The sequence below is a fragment of the Camelus bactrianus genome, chromosome 4, assembly GCF_048773025.1.
Source record: "Camelus bactrianus isolate YW-2024 breed Bactrian camel chromosome 4, ASM4877302v1, whole genome shotgun sequence".
In the NCBI taxonomy this organism is placed as follows: Eukaryota; Metazoa; Chordata; class Mammalia; order Artiodactyla; family Camelidae; genus Camelus; species Camelus bactrianus.
Window position 1 is genome coordinate 19,772,534 of NC_133542.1, and position 20,083 is coordinate 19,792,616.

The 20,083-nt window shown below is 37.7% G+C and overlaps 1 protein-coding gene across 3 annotated transcripts in view; it reads right to left on the minus strand.

The window, feature by feature from the left end:
• The window catches only part of ADAMTSL1 (ADAMTS like 1), an 825,746-nt gene that overhangs the window by 205,849 nt on the left and 599,814 nt on the right, over window positions 1-20,083 (minus strand). For 2 of the 3 annotated variants that reach the window (XM_045509896.2, XM_010946030.3), the window contains 3 exons: window positions 19,289-19,400; window positions 15,599-15,737; window positions 3,129-3,179 (listed from right to left, as the gene is read on the minus strand). In XM_045509896.2, the coding sequence (XP_045365852.1) occupies window positions 3,129-3,179; window positions 15,599-15,737; window positions 19,289-19,400 (302 nt within the window). The remainder of the gene's footprint in view (window positions 1-3,128; window positions 3,180-15,598; window positions 15,738-19,288; window positions 19,401-20,083) is intronic. The other variant, XM_045509897.2, reaches the window with a different exon arrangement.

The window sequence follows — 20,083 nt, forward strand, 5'->3', positions numbered from 1 at the left end:
TACATATTTCCCCAGGAGACACAGAAGACAATGTTATTTTGGGGAAACTGAGGCCCTCTGTTTAGCCCTTTAGGAACTTTCTGTTCCCTTTCAAGAGAAGGAAGCAGCTCTGTAGAGAGTTTCTCCTCCCAAAGGGTAAAACCAATTCTCATTTGCCTCCATGTAAATCTCTGGAGAGCTTCCCTCTGGAGGTGGATAACAAGTCTGATTCAGACGGAAATTGGGCAGAATGTATAAGTACAAATTCGCATTAAACTTGATTTGACAGTGAAATGGGACTATGGTTTTGAATGTACATTTAATCTCTTAGAACATTAAGATGCCATCAAAAGAGCACATTTTCTAATTGGTAGTCTAACATTCCTAAATGTGACCCTTCTCAGGAAAGAGTGATTAATTTCTGTCTCAACACTTGATCTGACCCATAGTGTAATTTCACCAAAAGTAGTATTTTTTTCAGTGCCAGAGATCACAGAAAGACAAATGATGCTAATATTATTGTAAGTATTTACAGTATGGTTCTAGCATTCAACTATAGTTCTATATGTAAAAAATTATCATGTGAATCCTTTACATAGTAATAGTGATATGTCAAATTTCAGAGCAAGACATCTCTGGGTGCTTTAAAGAAAGTATAACAAAAGCTGAGAGAGGGCATCATTTAGGATATCTTACAACAGGGACCAGGTAAGTGCTTAGAAAATTAAAACGCATGTCCAAGAATCTTATTCTGGAAGAATAACAGATGAGTTCATATATCATATATTTTAACTCCCTTGGCTTCTAATTTTTTAAGTACACAGCATGTTTAGATTAAAATTCTCAAAATTCAGGCTTATGGGGAAAAGTTTATGTATTAATTATAAATTAAAGATAATTCATCAGACTATATTCTTACAGTACATTCAGATATATGTTATAGTCAAAGACTGAGAGCAAGAAAAACAATCTAAAAAATCATTAGTTGTGTTCTGTATTTATACTTGTGGTCTAAAATCCACTTAAATAATTTCAGTAAGTAAAGCCTTCTGCCGTGAAGGGTAGACAACTGCCCTCTTAGAACTGTGTTTAAGCCTCAGTTCTTAAGAAATGAAAACACTTTTGTAGAAATAGCTTCCATTTACTAAGGCTTTATCAATAAAACAGGGTATCTAACTTTAGAATTAATTTAGTAATAGAAGTGCAGGGTAAGAAATACAGTCTGATGATCTGCTAGTCGGCCTTCCCAATTGCGGTGCTTGGACGGAACAAAGCCTATATGAGACAAGGTACAAACAAACAAGGAGGTTCATTTCAATCTGTCGGTGAGAATACTGAGCTTCAGACATCTGGGGGCAGGAAACCAAATATATACGAAATCAAGATTAACCTAAAATAGGCATTAGTCATACCAGAGAAATATAAACAAGAGAGATCATGGATACAAGAAAAATAATAAAATAAAATAAAAGAGTGCCAGTACAGGAAAAACATAAACTTGGTGTTCTCACCCCTGACACTCAACTGTGCCTTTATCTTGAAATACATGGCCTTCACACAAACAGACACAGGAGTTCTATGGATACTTGTTTTACAGATAGAGGAACTGAAATCAAATGAAATCTTGGCTCAGTTAAATTCATCTTTTATATTTTCATTCCATTTTTTTTTCCAACTTTGGTTCTGGATCAAACTAGCAGGGTACATCTGTAGCATTCTAAAGTCATTTATTGTCTTTATCAATATAGTCATAGGAAAGTGGGAGGGAGCTGACTCATGAAGTAATTCCTTAGCAGAAGAACTTAAAAAAACCCCAAACAACTACATACAGTATAAATCAAGCGCTCCTCTCTATGTGCTACCATTAGAATGGTGAAAAGTGAGTTTCCTGCCAGTCACTGGAAATATTTAAGTAGAAGCTGGATAACAACTTGCACTGGTCTATATGCATTAATTAAAGACATATGTGTGTGTGTAAGGTGTGAATACAGCTGCACTAAATACACATACATGCATATCTGTGTAAGTACATGCATTTATACATGTATGATGAATGGATGTTGTTGGGGGAGGAGTGAGAGAATGAAGTCTCACGGGGGAGCTGGACTAGATGACCTCAAGGTCCTCTCTTTTTGTATTTCAATTCACTAAGGATTTGAAGGTTTTCAATCACACTTTGCTTTCTTTTACAGTTTAGAATAAAATCATTTTCTGGGCTTTGTTTAATTCAAGATTGAGTAAATCACTGGGGATTACTTCCAACTATCTGTGATCTGATTTAAACCTTGGGTTCTGAATAGCAGCTGACTCCCTGAAGTCCAAATGAGCAAGAAGAATACACCAGAGGTCTTTCATAGAACAATGGTAGCTTCAAACCCAATTCTCACTTCTGCTCCCTAGGGAGCTGTTTCCAATGTAGCTGCTGGTGATACCTTCCGCAGCTAGCATATTTTCAGCTTCTCCAGTTTTCTTATGAATATATTAATAAAGGGAACAAGTTCTTTTACAAGTTCACCATCACTTTAATGATTTTTTTCTAGTTTTAAAAAATACTGTACTTTAAAAAAAGCAATATCGTGCATGGAATTTAATGTTTTGGAAAAAAAAAAACTCCCCTCCCTACCAAATGTTCTGAACAATAAGGATATGAAAAAACTGCCTTTTTGTATTTAATTATAATTTCTCTGGAACAAAAAAAGGATACTCAAAGCCCCTATGCAGAGTAATACCACATCTGGAATTCCACATTTGTGGTATTGGGATAATAATTCAGGCAGTGTTTGTTTAACAGTTAGCAACAGTGCTTTAATGACCAGGGTCCTATTGCAGAGGAAACATAGAAAAGGACAAAGAGAGTGAAAGAAAGACATAACATAAACCCACACACTATATCTAATCAGAGTGAATTACTGTGTCCACTCCAATGGAATCCGACCCTATCTTAGAATGGTTTTTGAGTGACAAGCTTACAGGCTAGTGTTATTCGAAAGCAGAGCTCAGGATGGGTTGCAAAATATACTATCTACTATCTTATTATTACAGAAAAACACAAAATCTATATCTATATTTTATATATATATATATATATACATAAAAGAAGCAGAAGACTAATTTACTACTTCTAGCATCAGGACGATTGATTTACGTACCGAGGAAGGGGATGGTAGAGGTCATAAGGCATGATCTGCTTGTATCCGTCACTGTTAGGAACAATAATGCCAACCCTCTGAGTAGAAGGTACACACAATAAAATAAACACTAAATGATTACATTATACATTTTTTTCAGACAAATGCAAAACAGTATTAATAAACTATCTCTGAAAAACAACACTAAAACAGTTCAATATCTTTATGCTAGCATGTGCTTCAGAATGAGGCAAGTTCTTTGAAAGGGCATCATTTACTATAATTAGTTCTCTGATCCAAGCAGGAAATACCAGTGGAAAGGGTGGTGGCAAGAAAACTTGGCACCTCATCATTAACTATGACACAATGAGCTTGTAAATGTTCTTTAATACCCCCCAATTATACATCCTCTGAGGTCATTATCATCATCATTATTAATGTTACTTCCAGATGCTCGCCAAGCACTTACAGTAACTGTCTCACTTCTGATGAAAGAGAGAGCTACATGTAAGAGTGTGTACCTGGGAACTGACAGTACTATGTAATGTGCCTTAGCAAATAGGTAATGTATCCTTGACAGATCTAGGGGTTTTAGTAATATCTGGAAAACAGCCACTTGGTTATTTTATAAAGGGAAGCAGAACTAGGGAAGGAAGTAGGCAACTGTCAACAAAAGTGAGTTCTCTACCAAAATAAAGGGAGAGCAGTTAAAATGAGGTGATAAACATGAAAGATCTTTTTTGTGGTCTATTAAACGTGACATAGTGCTAACTGCTATTATAGAGGTAGCTGTGATTATCTGACTGTTGTTAGTAGATGTAGTGCCCTGGGAAACCTGTGAGATTTAGAGACAAAAGTGAAAGGAGCCATAGGACAGGACATTTTAGGCTGTGTGGCTAATGGGATTCACAAGAAACGATACTACAGACTGTATGGGAGCCCTGAGGCCTTCAGGACTCCAATAAAGAACAGTAATCCAACCCAATGATTCCAAGTAAACCCTCCAATCGGCGAGACGTTGCTCTTGCTGAGCCCCCTAGCTTGTGGAAGATTTATTACTCATGAGTCTCAGATAAAAAGGCTAGTGCAACAGACACTCCACCAAGAGGGGCAGACAGAGAGCTGAACTCATGGATGTGGCCTATTTGCTGGGGCAAAGCATGGAAGGGCATGAGCAGAAGACACTTACTTTACAACTGACCAATGACAGCAAGTCCCTCTTCTGAATACTGAAGGAACCCACATACTCTATTCTGGGATGAAGGGATGGGTATATATTTATGTATTCATATTTACTATAAATGTATTCATATTTAAATAAATGAATTAAGACTTGCTTTGATCCCATCCTCTGACACAGTTGTGTGTTCTTTTAATATGGCAAACAAGCCCAAGCTTTTGGGTAGAGTGAGCGAGGCATGCTGTGGAACAGAAAGATAAAAAATAGCGCTGACTGGACATCATGACAGATAAAGAGGAAAGAGGGAGTGATAAAGGGTAATTTCTGAAGAAATTACCGAAAGGTAACGGAGAGATGAGAGAAATTAAGTTTGAAAAAATGGGAAACCAATCTTTGCATATAGATTTCTATTCCCAAGAGGGACAAACATTGGAGTACTAATTTAACTTTGTTTATCCATGAGTAAGTTTTGGCAATCATTTCTATGACTAAACCTTCACGGTGTTTGCATGTGCATTACCCTTAAGTAACAATGTTCATGAAGATGGATGCTGCCTTTTGAGGAAGCTCAAAATCCCATGGCTCTAACAAACCCAAGAACGGGACAAATATGAATGTGAAACATTTCTCCTTGTTTTCCCAAGTTGGAGAAACTTCCTATTTTCTGCCTTCTTTTGACAGGAAATCGGATGTGAAAGGTTAACCCTGTCTTTTGTTAGAATCATGTGATCTCTTTTCAATAATTCTTAAGTCTAACAATGAAGGAAATTTTCTCTCTAAAAGAATTGTATTTCATAGAATTCCAAACTTCTGAAGTTTATAATAACTTTGATCTGACGGTAGTTAATTAATGAACACACAGAAATGACTTTGCAGCTATGTTTGAGCTAACTCTCGCATCTTTGCTCCTGCTTACATCCAGATCTAGATGCAGAAATGCCTATCAGGGCCTTCTCTCCCGAAAAAATTTATAGCTATGACTTGTCATTCTCAATATGAGAACAAACTGCTACAGATCTCTGCCAACTGATTTATCAGCTGATGACATTTAAAGCGGAGGCAGTGACATTGAAAGAAAGAGGCCAGAAGAAAAGCAGGGGGATAAAAGAGAGAGTGTATAGAATTCAAGGTGTTGGGCTTTGCATTGGGCTGATTTAGAAATTATGTTTTTGTTTGAATAAGGAGCTTGAAACCTGGATTCAGCAAAACTATAGCTATATTTGTCTTTCTATGGCATAGGTCATGGTGAAGACTCATAAAATGGCTCTATGGCACCTGTGAAAACAGAAAGATATCAAAACAATGGTGCTCTGTCTAGTCCTGTTAATGCATATTCATGTGCATGGGCTCTGCTTTCCCTTGGGGTTCATGCCACGGCCCTGGCCTTTCACCACACTGTCAGAGGGGCAGGCAACGGTGCCTGAACCTAACTTTCTATTCCTTACTTTTAAGACAATCTTTTTTCTTAGGCAAAATGTACCCATTGAAGAATGATGAAAAAGGATGTCCTTGAGGGACTTTAAGTTCTTCCCATGTTTAGGTCTTGATTTGTATTTGAGTGTGTGTACATGCCTGAGTATTTATGTGTCTGAATACATGGGGAGTGGTGAAGATTGTGCAGAAATGATTTTAAAAAATGATCACGAAGGGAAAACTCAATAAACAGTTGGTTTAGGGGTAAAACCACTCATTCTCCATTGCCTTAACTATTCTGATCACTCAAGCACTTCCTATACTGGGCAGTGATCTGATCCCATCTAAAGTCCCCCAAATCAGGGGTCGTGATAGGAGAAGAGAAGAGGAGGATGAAGACGTGGTAATTCTGGATTCATGTGGTAGGAGAAGAAAGACATTGCAAAGCATCCTCACACACATTCAAGTACACACCTTGCGGACCTGTCCAACGACCGGGGAATGCTTCAGTGTTCTGACTGGCTCGTGGAATAAAATATTATGCAGCATATAAACACAAAGCTTTTTGAACCATTCTTAATGACATGGAAAATATTCAAATGTAATGTCAACTGAAAAAAATCCAATACAAAATAGAATGTACAATGTAATCCACAATATTAAGAAAATTCATGTATTCATACATCTATATAGTCATTTTCATAAAGTCTATATACATGTGTGTATGTGTGCACATGTGTATGTATTCTCATATGTTAGAAAAGGACCAAGGAGAGTTGTTAGTTCTTGGTGTTTGGATTATGGGTGGCTTTTTTTCCTTTCTTCTTATGTTTCTCTGTTTTCCAAGTTTTCTGTAATGTACAGGAATTAGAACATTTAGGCAAGACAAAATTCAAGTCTGAGAAAGTATAATACAGAAATATTTGGAAATATGATATAAATGGATGAAATGAGGCTATCACCTTAATTTCCCATGTCCCTTAAAGATGATTAAGTCTTTGTCCTGAAATCATCTCCAAAGCTATTTTAGGACAATATCCCTAATGAATAATCAACCCATATTGATTGACTCAAGTGTGAGATTTACACGTTGTGCTAAATCTTTCTTAAGAAAAAAATCCTAATGCAACTAACACCACGAGCACCTAATCTGCAGGATTCTGGGTTCTTTTTACAATGGAAATGAATCAACAGGAGTCCATTTCATGGTTTCAACCATCTCTTTGAGTGCCTCTTGCACGACCCCACGACTCTTTTCCTGGGCTGCAAAGCCTCTTTCTGACTTCCTGATAGCTGGATGTGCTCTCAATTTGTTCAGCTTTGTGTGTCCAGACAATTCACTATCTTCCCCTGCAAACTGCTTCTTTCCCTGTGATTACTGTCACTGTTCAGAGCACTGCCAACCTCCCATACTCCCAGGCTGGATACCATGGGACATCTTTGCTTCTTCTCTTTCCCGTGTTCCCTACACATACAGTTCCTTCAGTTGTGATGCCTGCCAAATACATCTCTGTGACATGAATTTAGACCCTTTTGCATCAGTCTCCTAATAGATCTCTCTGCCTAGAGGCTTTGCCTCCTCCAATCCAGCCTGCTCATTGCTGTCATAGCAACAGATAACATGATGCTCTAATGCTCAAGGAAATTTCTTAGTTAAGTGCTACCTCTTCTAAAGCCTGTCGTTATTTTCTCTCAACATCCGGCCAGAAATTCTCTCTTCCTCTTCCAAATACCCACAGCACTAACTCCCTTCATCACTTTTAACTATGTACGTATTTCTAACTAGGTGTAAGTTTTCCCTAGTTTAACACTATGGGGCAAAATCCATATTGGTTCTTTACTGTATCTTTTAACACAGTGCCCCGCCCAGAGGCAACTGGTAAATAATCATTCAATGAAATCATGCCACTGGTGCGAAGGTACAAGAGCAAGAAATACAACTACCGTCCAGAATGAAGCAAGCAAGCAAACAAGAACAAGGTTAAAGAAACTCCCAAACAAACTGCTACTCACAGTGAACATCTTTAGTCCTACTCCTTGCCTTTTGCTAGCTCTGTCATCTGTGTGAGGGGAAGGCTGCTTTAGGGGGTAGTTTGGCAGCCTAGGAAGGCTGCTTTGGCAGACAGAGGTGGTTGGGCGATCTAGGGCAGAGAAAGGACAGCTTAATGGCAACTGTGCTTCTAACCTGCTTGGCTTAACTCTACATCTCTTCCATTGGGGATCTCCCAGAAATAGCCATGACAGCTTTTAAAAAAGTCTTCTATTCCCTGTCTGTCTCACGTGTCTCTCAGATATCACGCTGCTCTGTAATTGTATAACTTACCACCCCTCCACCCCTTGGCAGTGTTGTGGGCCATACTCTAGAGGATTCTTCTTTGCCTTCACCATGGTACTAAGCACAGAACTTGGCACAGGATTGGTACTCAATAAAAAAATGAATGAAACTGTGGGTGGTGGAAGGAGTTCTGGCCTCAAAGAGAGTAATTCATCTCTCGACAACTCCAGGGCAAGAGAAACCAATCTCCTCCTAAACAACAGTTTAGAAAGGGGGAAGAGAGAAGCAATAAAAAGCTGGAAGAAACTGAAGCATTTGCTTTTTCATGAGTGGCAGAGTACAAAGGATCATGGCACAATGGACCCCCTGATGAGCTGGGAGAGGGAAGGTCAGTTCTCCTCTCTGCCAGCTCTCTCTCTCTGTGACCTTGAGTACATTATATTTGGACTTCTGTGTTGTTCTTCTGCAAAATCTATGTATTGGATGAAATCAGGAGTTTTAAGATGAAGTAAGAATGGGTGCCTGGAAACCCACCACACTTGGCCTAATCCTATCTGCCCCCCTTCTGGTAGCTACTGAGGGCAGAAATCAGAGCTCTGTGGACCATAGATCGAAGACCACTGAACTAGGTAGTCATCTCAAAATCTCTCCTACTTTAAAATTTGGTGACTTTATGAAACACAGTAGGGTTCCCTATTATTTGAAGAGGCAAGTTGGGAGCCAGCAAATGAAGAAATATTCTGTAAAGGTCACAATGAAAAAAAAAAAAACAAAAAACACAGTACCTACTAGGCAACGTTCATTTATCTTTTGGAACCAGACCAAAAGAACACTGCTTCGTCGTCTAGGATTTGAAAACTTTCTAAACGTACATATCTTTTTTTCTGCTATAAAACGGACTACTGCAGGGTTTTTGTTCATTTGACCCCAAATACCATAATTCTCTCACACTTATATTTCTGTGGATAAACATTCTTGATATTAAAGAATGCAGTTTTGAACTGCTTTTAAATAAATGGGACTAATATTTCCTTGGGCTCTGTTTAGCTCTTCCTGTATTGTCTAAATGATGTGGACATTGTTTGATTTGAGCAAATATCAGTATTTATGCTTATATGAAAGAGGCTTTGCTTAACTTGGGTATATGGTCAACTCAAAGACCCAGGGCACCAAACTCTGCATTGATACTATGGCTGGCAGCTCTGTGCTGGCTGTGGGGGTCTATGGTGGGTTTAAACCAGATCTCAGGGGTTGATGAAGGCATCATGCAGAACAAGGGTACCCATGGGATATGATGGCTCAGGGATCAGTGACCTGACTTATGTAATATAGGAGATACTCTGGAACTGGAAGCACTCAGGTTCACGACTTCATGACTCAGCTTTCTTTTGCCACCCTAGCTTGGAGCAGGTCCCATAACCTCTTTGGGCTTCAGTTTGTTTTAATCTGTAAATACAGATGATAATCTCTGTCTTCCTCATCTCTTAGAGAAGGTAAAACCGAACTGAGATGATAGATGTGAAAGCACTGTAGAAACTTTAAATAGAAGTAATATTAGGCAAGTCACTTTTCAGGTTTAGTTTTCAATAATGACAGCTGTATTGTCATATGACTTTCGTTGAGGGCTTGGCATTTTGCTAAGAACTGTACATGCATCATCTCATGTACTCCTCCTAGGTACTCTCTGACTGCAGTACTGCAGTTATTTTACAGATGGCAAAAGTAAGGCCTGGAGAAGTTAAGTACAAAAGTTATTTAGCTAGTAATGTCAAGCTGATAGACTGAAGTTAAAAATGAGGATGATGATAATACCTGTTCTATTAACTCATATGTCAATTAAAAGAACTGCATAAATAATTATACTTTCAAAAAGTTTAAAATATAAGAAGTGATCATTATTGTTAGTGATGAGCTGGCTTGGTAGAAGAACTAAACTGCCCTAATAACTGAGTTATAGCTGATTGTCTGAGCATGTGAGGTAGGTCTGTAATCTTGGGAAGAGTATGGCTACACCCTCTAAAAAGCACCAAAACTCTGCTTTATCTCATCATAAATGCATAAAAGTGCAAACGGGACTTCTGGATGGCATTTTTTATTGCTTACTCAGGAGCTGCTCGAAGTGGTGTATTTCAATGAAGTTGATCAAAAAGAAGAAAGTTGTTACTTTTCTACGTCACTGAGCTATCATAATAAAACAAAAAGAGCTTTTGAACAGGGAAACATTTCATTATACTGTAACTGCTAATTGAGTTAAACACTTTCTAGTCCCCTGGTACTGAGTTCTCCTTTTCTGGAGATGAGACATGGCACAAAACCCATGCGGACTCAGTGGCAATGGCTCATAGCTGGTTACGTGGGGATTATTAGACATTTACACATTGGGATTTCAGGAGTTGCTTCATTTCTTATCATTTCTCATGGCAATGATGTCTTAAAAATCTGATAAATGTGATTTACTTTCGTGAAGCTATTTCCTAGGAATCTGTGTCTCCTACTGTTATAACAACAAATAGAGAACTACTTTTCCAGACCCATGTAGAATGCTAGAGTTCCGTCTCCTTCCATGGAGAAGGAAGCGGGTTTCTGAAGAGTTTAGGAGTTTCTCTGAGGCCACGTCAACATTAGCATGACCGTGCTCTTAGTCACCGCAGCTGCAGCAACTAGCATTTACTGAATGCTTATCACATGCCAGGCACTCTGCTAAGTTCTTTAAGCCTATGACACCATGTATTCCTCATGACAACTCTGTGAGGTAAGTAGTTAACAGCCTTACTTCAGAGGATGAAAAAACTGAGGCTTAGTGGGAACAAGTAATTTGCCAAAGGCTACTCAAACCGGTAAGTGGCAGAGCCAGGATCCCAGGCCAGGCTGTGTTGCTCCAAAGCTCCCCTCCTAACCACCAGGGTACAGGGATAATCACTGCATCGCCATTGGTCTAGTCGCTCACCAAGTCGGTGTGGAAAGTTAGTGCGGTTGGGTTTTACATGCTCACTGCACACACTGCCTCTAATGATGCAGACTCTTCTTCTAAAGTCGCATTAGGACTCAGTTCTGAGATTTTGTTCACTATTTGGTCCATAGCCAGGGATGGCTTACGCAACTTGCTGTTAAATTAAATGGAGCTGGACAGAAAGAGGTCACTTGAAGTCACCAAGAACTGCTGCTTAGGGCATACACATTTGGGCATTTGCTTAGGGCTGTTACTCTGAATTCCTTCAGAGAAGGGGGAATCTGGGTGCGGTTTCAGCTAAAAACAGATTTGCTTGCTAATGATTGTGACCACGACAGTGCGATGAGTGAGAGCTTTTTTCACATGACTAACCCTTGCCAATTTAAGCCCCCTTCATTACTGCCTTGGAGGGAAAAGAAAAGGTCTGTGCCAAAAAAAAGAAAAAAAATCTGAAAAGGTGGTTCTCTGACTGTCTCACAAACAACGTCTTGCACAATTTCCCCCAGGCAGCCTTAACAGTCTCACCAGTCTCCTAGACTGATATCTAAGGCCAAATGGAGCATATTTTGCATTTAAAGACACTCTGAAAACATAAGGTGCTCATTAACTGAACTAAAACTCTGCCTTGTTGTTGCTGAACCACAGGCATACATTTGGAGACTTTCTGACCACATGATAGATTTTACCCTTCATCCAGAGGCAACAATGACACAAACCATTGCACAAATCAGCAGGCACTGTGTTAAAACAAATACTTTCCCCTTGTGCAAAACAGAGGCTATGATTATAGCATGGCAGGCACAAGGAGGCTTTATATTTCATTAGATTCCAAGTGTCTTAGCTATATGCAAAAGGGTGTTAAATGGGTGAAGCAGAAAACAAGTGAAACATGCCTAGATCTCTGGCATCTAGGACAGGCGTGCCTCTGGACTTCCAGGAGAGCCCAAGTGAGAAATATTCTTAATTTTAGCTAAAAGTCATTAAATTTTTAATTTCTCTTCTTCTTCCCTCCCATTATAAGCATCATTTTGGCTTCCTTTTTGAGATGGCTCCGGGCTAGGAAACAAAGTATTTTATCATTTCATAAAAATGACTGCATCAATGACAATGCAGCTAGGTAGGCTCAAATGTTGGTCCTGTAGTGAAAGGAATCCAAATTCCTATCTCAGCAAAATGTCAAGTTTTTACTTGTTACTACATGTCCTGGGCAATCAGGCTTGCTTTAGAGTGGGGGAAATCAAGAATGCTAAGTCACTGAATTCCAACTGTCTATTATATACAGAATGATTTCTCTATGTTATGAGCTATAGACAAAACTGGAGATAGAGCAAAAGTATTAACAGTGATTACCTGTGGGCACTGGAGATTATTAGTGAATTTTATTTTCATTATAGCCTTTGAACTTACCCACATTTCTGAGTTAGCATTAAGAATCAGGAAAAAGACATAAAAACATAAAGATTATTTTGGAATAGATGTCAACAACCTCATTAGCCTAGAAACCACTAGATAAATCAATCCACAACCATCGAAACCAGTGGATGTTGTTGGTGAGTGAAACGAGGAAGTGACAGCATTTATTAGTTCAAATATATAGTATCTACTTATTATAAAGCAAATTACTGAGAACAGTGAGGCTATTCTGGTAAACAGAAACATTGGATAGCAAGGATTATGGCTAATGGTTATCACATCCAGTTTGTTTCTGGTTTGTTTTGGTCTTAGATGGGTAGTAATGAGAAAATTCTTATCACAAAGAAGTAGATGCTAATAGTAATGGTTTTTATAGCTTACCTTGCAATCTTAGAATACTTATTTTTTCAATTAAACAGATGTGTTCAAGAACTTTAACAATGAGGGCAAAAAGTACTCCCTTTGTTAGTTGTTACAACAACTTCTACAATTTAGCTTAGTTTGAACAAGTTAAAATTAGTTTATGTTTGAATATACTTGTTGTGAGTTATTGTTTAAAGATACTTCAAAATATATAAAATGAAATTTAATGAAGCAACTCTGCGGAACAATAGGTTCTATAGACACAGTTTGAAAACCACTAATTTAATGCAACAAGTAACTCTCTCACCTCCACGTGTGGGTAGGAAAAATAAGGCCCAGAAGGGTAAAGCAATAAAGCCAGGTTACAGACTTTTTAGTGCCCTTTTTGCTGTCCATGGTACTTCCCAGTCTCGACAAGGAATAAACTTGGCTATCTGAATGGGATTTTGCTTTCATGTAATAGGCCAGAAATCCTAGTCTACTATACGAAAAGTGAAGAACTATCTCAATGGCTAGATAAAATAAATTTCTTTTGAAATTTCAAAATGTGTGACTTTATCTGTTCTAAAAACATCTTGTGTTTTACATTTTGGGGCTTCAAATTTTGGACACAAAGGTGTTGGTTTAATGTCATTGTGTCACCCTTGATTTTACTATTGGACAGTTCAATCTGGAGTAAGAAAACAATTCCTTGCGTGTTTGACTCTACTTTGGCAGATCTATTATCTCCTTTTCTCAGACCACCACTTCATGATTTCTCTTGAAATTCAGGAAGGTTGCTTTGATCCCAGGTATGCAAATCAGTTCACTGAATTTTACAGCAATCCTAAAGTATCTTAACCTCAGACTAGCATATCTACATTTCCTAAAGCAACTTCCTCTTAAACCTCTCCTACTGCTAAGTCTTAATTTTGACAGCTTTGTTTAACTACCTGTGTAATAAACAAGCAGCTTCCTGCCATTTGCTTCTAACTTTTTTCTCCTTTTCTCCCTTTTTTCAATCGCCATCTGTCCCGACATTTATACATGTGCTGTATTAGATGTTTTAAAGTAACATAGACATAGAAAAAGCATAAATTTCACAAACTTCTTTCAATGTAGAATGGCCTTTTGCTTTTGAATAATAACAGGTCAAAATATCACTCCAACAGAAAATATAGGTAAAAATCAGAAGCCAGAAAAAAAATGAGTAAATTTTTTCCGACTATAAACATTTTCATAAAATTGTTAACCAAATGCCTTTATCTCACAACTGTTTTTTATGGCCATCTCTTCACTGAATTTTTTTTCCAAGGGGGGGAAAAAGCTTTATGCGGTTGTGGGAAGTGAATCCCTATTTTCTCCTAGAAATACACACATGAATTTTCATGGAAGTGTGTATAAGACCTTCAAAGTCTCTTTATGGCTAAGTCAACTTGTTTGAATTGGGATAATTATGCTTTTCATGCACTGGTCTTTGTGGTATGGATATGAATAAAGATATATAATAAGCAGAATAATTTTAAAATAGAGTTGAATTGCATGAGCTAGAATTATCTTGGCTAAAAATATCCCATGCCTTAATATTTTCAAAGTAAAGAAGTCCAAGCTAAATTTAACACCTCATTTAGTTTTTATACTGTATTCAATCCTAAATACAAAATTTTCTGGTGTAATATGAAGCTAAATTAAACTTTACCTAAATTATATATTTATAAAATATCTATTCATCTGTTTCTTTAATGAAAACCTGTTATTCTAAGTTCACTTTTATCAGCTAGGTAGTAGAGTTTCTATGAGTAAGTAACAGCAATTTCACATCACGTGTAGACTTTAGAATTTATGAACATGAGGTAGAAAGAATATAAGAAAAGAACTTTTAAAAAGTAAACAGCAGAAAACAAAACTTAAAATCACACTGCCTACAATTCAAGATAGAATGATTTTCATCCACATTATTCACATTATTCAGTAGTAGTTTAACTATTCAAAGTTTTGTTTTATGAATATATAATTAAGTAAACTATGATTTTAAAAAATAACCTTGAAGTATTTCTCAGAAATCCAAGGGACTTGGAAAGGATTCTCCATTTTCTGGTCTTTGTGATTAGTTTTGCAGAAGAGTTTTCACATATCCTCTCTCATGTGTTGAGGATGAGTAAGCTAAGTTAACCAAGAGAGTTACCAGGAAGTGTTGCAATGAAAAAGGCAATTGCTCCACCCATGGAAAGATTCCTGACCTGCACTTCTGTGACTACTCATGAGATGTTTCATTCATCAGTCTGATTCTTGATCCTGCAAATAACTGAGGGCTAATTATGGCTTCCCCAAAGCAAACATATGTGAAAGTGTCAAATATCTCTTTAAAGCTCTTAATTAAAAAGAACTTTTAAAAAAATCTGACTGTTAGAAATAAGTCCTGCTTTCTCTTCAACGAAGGCTGAGTTTATTTAAATGCAGAAGAATTATTTTAAGACTGGTTTGGACTCCAGGGAGTCAGCACGGACCAGCACAGACTAAAAGGGGTCCATTGTGACCCTGGAATACGGTCTGCTCTGATTCTCTCACCAATCTGGTGACAGAGGTAACAGGGAAGAATCCTGACAACAGCGTGCCATCCCATTTGTTAAGGTCAGAACAAGTAACCAGAATGAAAAGAGATCAGAAGAGAAGATGACTCTACAGAGTGCTTCACCTTGTAGCTTCACAAACGGGAAATTCATAGACCCTGCGATGGCATTGAACAGCGGCCAGAACAGGGGTGTGGGCTCTAATAACACAGGACAGGGATGGATACTGGGCAGCAGCACTTATTTATTGTAAATTCCATTTTACTTCTAATTAAAAAATTTTAACTTAAGAAGCTTATCTGAACCTGGTTTATGTGTATGCTAAACAAACTGGTAAATTTGACTGACCTGGCTGGACAGGGATCCAAGTTGCACTCCTGAAGTTTGGGCTTGGGTTTGATGTTCTCAGGGTAATAGTGACAGTATTGGTCAGCAACCACGCGATTGCTCCGAAGATCGTAACACTCAGCCGATGTCAGCTGGTAACCTGCAAGTATCAAACCGTTCGGGCAAGTTTAAATGCACAGATCAATGCCATATATTCCCTTAGGCTTTTTGGCCATCTCATATTCATGGACATTTTCCCCCAATGCTCCAGTCATTTTCAGGACAAAAGTCAGATAAATAGAAGGCTCGTTAATTTTTGTAGACCTCAAATACTGTGTTTTTCCACACAAATTTTAATAATTATAGGGCTCGAACTACATAAGAATATAGCTAGACTGTAAGACTCTGTTCTAAGGACCATTCTTATTAATTTGTTTTGTATAATCTAAAAGTCTAACAGAATTCTGCATCAAAAATAGATAATATTTGTTTACCAACCATCTTATACAAGGGTGCAAAATTATCTCTCTTGCACCTGGGGCATCAGGTAGAAAAAACTTCTAAATTAAAAAAAAAATCAATACTGCCCTCCTTGTCAATGGGGGACCATGGAATATAACACAGATTTGGGTCCTGCCAGCTGCCTAGGAAAACTGTTTTTGGGGGGTTTTTTGGTGCCTTAATTCAACCTGAATGGGTTAAGCTGAGTAAATGGATGACTAAGACCCCAGCAATAACCATCATGAATCCCAAGTTTCCCTGCACAACTTAAAAAAATACTTCTTACTGTTCAATTTTTGCTTTAAAATCTTTCATTATTTCTCTAAGTCTCGAGCCAGTATTTTTTGGTTTCCATGACCAAATCTCCACTGTTAAGAGAATCCTCTTTTTTTCTTTAATAGTGTTGCTGAGTAATATTTAATTCTACTCATTATATGTTTTACCTCTCCTACCGGCCTCTCTCGTTTTGTGGATTTCTGGTGGGGTGGTGATGAGAACTTAGATTCTTGGGGTGAAAAAGAAATGTATATAGTGTATTTTTTCTAAATTAGGCTTTTTATATCATTCTAACCCTAATCAACCCCAAAATATATCCTCCCTAGGCAGTGGCTGAATATTGTTATTGCTAAATGCGTGTTAGAAAGTCAGATTTAGAGTGGTTAAAATTCTTGGGGAAGATTTCAGGAAATCAGAAGGACGCTTATAAACCAGATTTCCTGGCTTGAGGCTGTGTTCTCAGACTGTCCACAAAAATTAATTGTTCTTTAAAGACCTAAAAAAAGACTTTTTAACAGTTTTACTATAAAGATGAAAAGCATGAAAAGTAATGGATAAGAACACATGTTGCATTTAACTTTTTGTCTTATAAGAAAATCAAAAAGCAAAATAAGATTTTAGAAGTAAAGATACTGTTGTCTTTCAATTACATCATACCTAAAGCAGAGAATTTGCTAACAAGCTCATTATTTTATAATTTTTCCAGAAAGTAATTTCTACTCAAGGACAGAATGTATCATGGAGTAAAACACAGGCATAAGCAGTAAGTAAGCTGTAAATGTCAGGTTGCGATTTTTATAAATTGTAATTTGTCAGCTTAAAAATGTGGCTGTGAAGCTCTTCTCAAGTGTGTGAGATGAAAACTTCGAATAAAAATGGAACACATGACCACAATGGTCAGAGAGTGTTTTTATTTCAAGTTTCACAATATATTTGGAGTAGGAGTTCTTTGCACTTAGCAAAATAGTCAACTAGCTGAATCTGGAACAGAAACATAGAAAGGAATTTAGAGATGACTTCTTTAGGAATTTTCAAACTGTGGTCCACGGACGGGGAGGAAGGTTGGTTTCCAGATCCTTTAGATCTTCATCTGACCAGTATTTTTTTTAATCTGCCTTCCTAGTAAGATTTCCCTGAGGAAAGGGTTTGATAACTCAAAACATTTGAAAACCACTGATGGTTCTACTTTTTCACTTAGACAGGAGGCAAATAAAGCCCTAAAGAGGTAGGCTTATATATGAATCTAACATGAACTGCCTCCTTATATAGCAAGCCATTATTAAGCTTACTGAAATCACAGCCCAACAGCAGGTCTACGTGAAACTGGCACAGCAGGCATATTATTGAATTGTTCCTTCTTACAAAACATGGTTTTCATTTAAGAAGAAAAGAAGCAAAAAATTATTTCCTTAGATTTCTTTCTTTGAAACTGCTTCCTGTGCTAGTCATCAACAGGTGTATCAAAATAACATATTCCCATAAATATCAAGGTAATTGGCACTTTATTTTTAAACAAAGTAATTTTCTGTTCACCACAGACAAAGCAACTGGAAACACGATTTTACTGAAATGCTTACAGTGTTGAATTAATTGTCTTGTAAAATCAAGTGAAAGGACTTGATGGTATTTTTCACTGTTTTTAAGCTACAATCTAACATTGCTGTATACAACCTCACTCTCAATGATCTATTCACATTATGTAGACACAGGTAACACAGCTGAAGATGAATTACATCATATGCTGTTACTGTTTTACAAAAATTAATGGATAATCATTTGTCTCCATTTTGAGGCACTATCCTTCTTTTCTCTTGTCAAAATAATCTAGCGGTATCTATGTGGACTAGCTACTTAAAGCAAGCCAATTAACAGGCTTCCATGAAGTGGGAGCTAGAATTTATCTGATGTGCTCATTTTTAAATGACTATACATACAACTTTATATCCATTGAATTACCAAAACTTTAAAAAATGATAGTTCACAAATACTGACTCAGCTGGCAACAGAACTTAAATAGTCATAGAACTTGTTACCCTTCTGGAAAGAATTTTGGTAATATATGCCAATAGCCACAAAAATTCTGAAACTCACTCTTGTGAATTTATTCCAAGGAAATGATTTGAAAGGAGAAAAATATTTAGATATTAAGTTATTCATTACATTATAATACAGAAGTTTAAATGAACTGAGTATCTTCTATAGGGATATGGCTAAATGATTATAAAATAACTCAAAGAAATTACTATGTAACCATTTCAGTAATTATTAAAGAAAAATAGGTGGAGGGTGACCTTTTCCAGTAACACAAAATGTTCATGTTACAGACATGATGGAGCAGAGACAGGAATTCATGCAGTAACTCTTCAGGAGAGATGTGTTTTAACGTGTAAATAACACAAGTGGCATTCCTTTTACCACAAGGATGACGGGACAGAGCCCCAAAATAGCTAAGCCTATCTATGGTGCTGGGACTTTTTTTTTCTGGTAACAAACTACTTCCTTGAATTAAATTAACCTCTGCTTCTTCTTGGACACATCATGTTATGTAGTAGGCCTGACATGCTTTACTTGAATCCTGATAAATAAGTTAATTCCACCAGGTGAGTAGTTTGTTCTCAAATGAACAGAATCACCTCAAGAGTAAGCTGTTGCCAGGCTGTGATATTCCCTGTCCTGGCCTCCCCTGAAACAACGAAAGGAGTAAACACCATTTCATCTGCTGGGATTCTACAGACAGAATATGTTCATGGGGTGTCTACATTATTGGAGGCATCTGCCTCACAGGAAGGCTTCAGGATCTGGCCTCATCCAGAAGAAAGGATGTGACCCATCACTGGACTACCTGTCTTCCCTGTCCAAGTGACTCTATTCTTCCAACAGCTGAGTCTTCCCTGGGAGAGGTCAATAGCTCCTGGGCCAAGCAAACACCATTACCTCCTCCACAGGTTGCTGAGCAAGGGAAGAAATCCGTCTCCCTCCATCGGTGGATGATGGGCTGATAGAAGATGAATTGGACTGTGCTGTCAGCAGGCCCCGAGTTGCGGATCTGCGGGAGACAATGGCAAAGTAGAGGAACAGGGTGACAAAGAGGTGCTCTCTGGGCTTCTTGCAACTTGGACAAAGATGTGTGGTAGGACTGATGGTCTGAGGCTGTGTGAAGGATGGTACTGGAAGAGAAGGGGCAATGGCGGTACCACCCACCTTCTCATTCAACCAGCAAAGGATCCTTGCATTTACCATCATGATCACCCTCTGCCCAATTCTGTCGACACAGAACAGGGGATAGCAGTGTCTCAACTTGTGATTCTAGCAGGACTGTATCCCAAGCCACTTATTCCCTCTCTTTTATTTTCAACCTCTCTGTGTAACAGGTAAAATTCTGTTGATTTTCTAATATAGGTTCAGAAACAGACAATTTATTCTAACAAAATTATAAACGCAAAGTGCTGCAAAAAAATTAAGATACTGTCATTGGGTAAGAGAGAAAAAGAGTTAAAGAATTAAGTAGCTCTTCCCATTCAGAGACATACTTGGAGTTTCCCGGCAACTTAGTGATTCCTATACCTTAATGTGCACAGCTACCAATTGGAAACTTGCTAAAATGCAAAATCCTGGGCTCAAGACCAGAGATCCAGGCAGTTCAAATCTAGACAGTCCAAAAATTAAACTTTGAAAAACACCAACTTACACTACAAAAGCATTTACTTCAAGTAAAACATGTGTTTATGG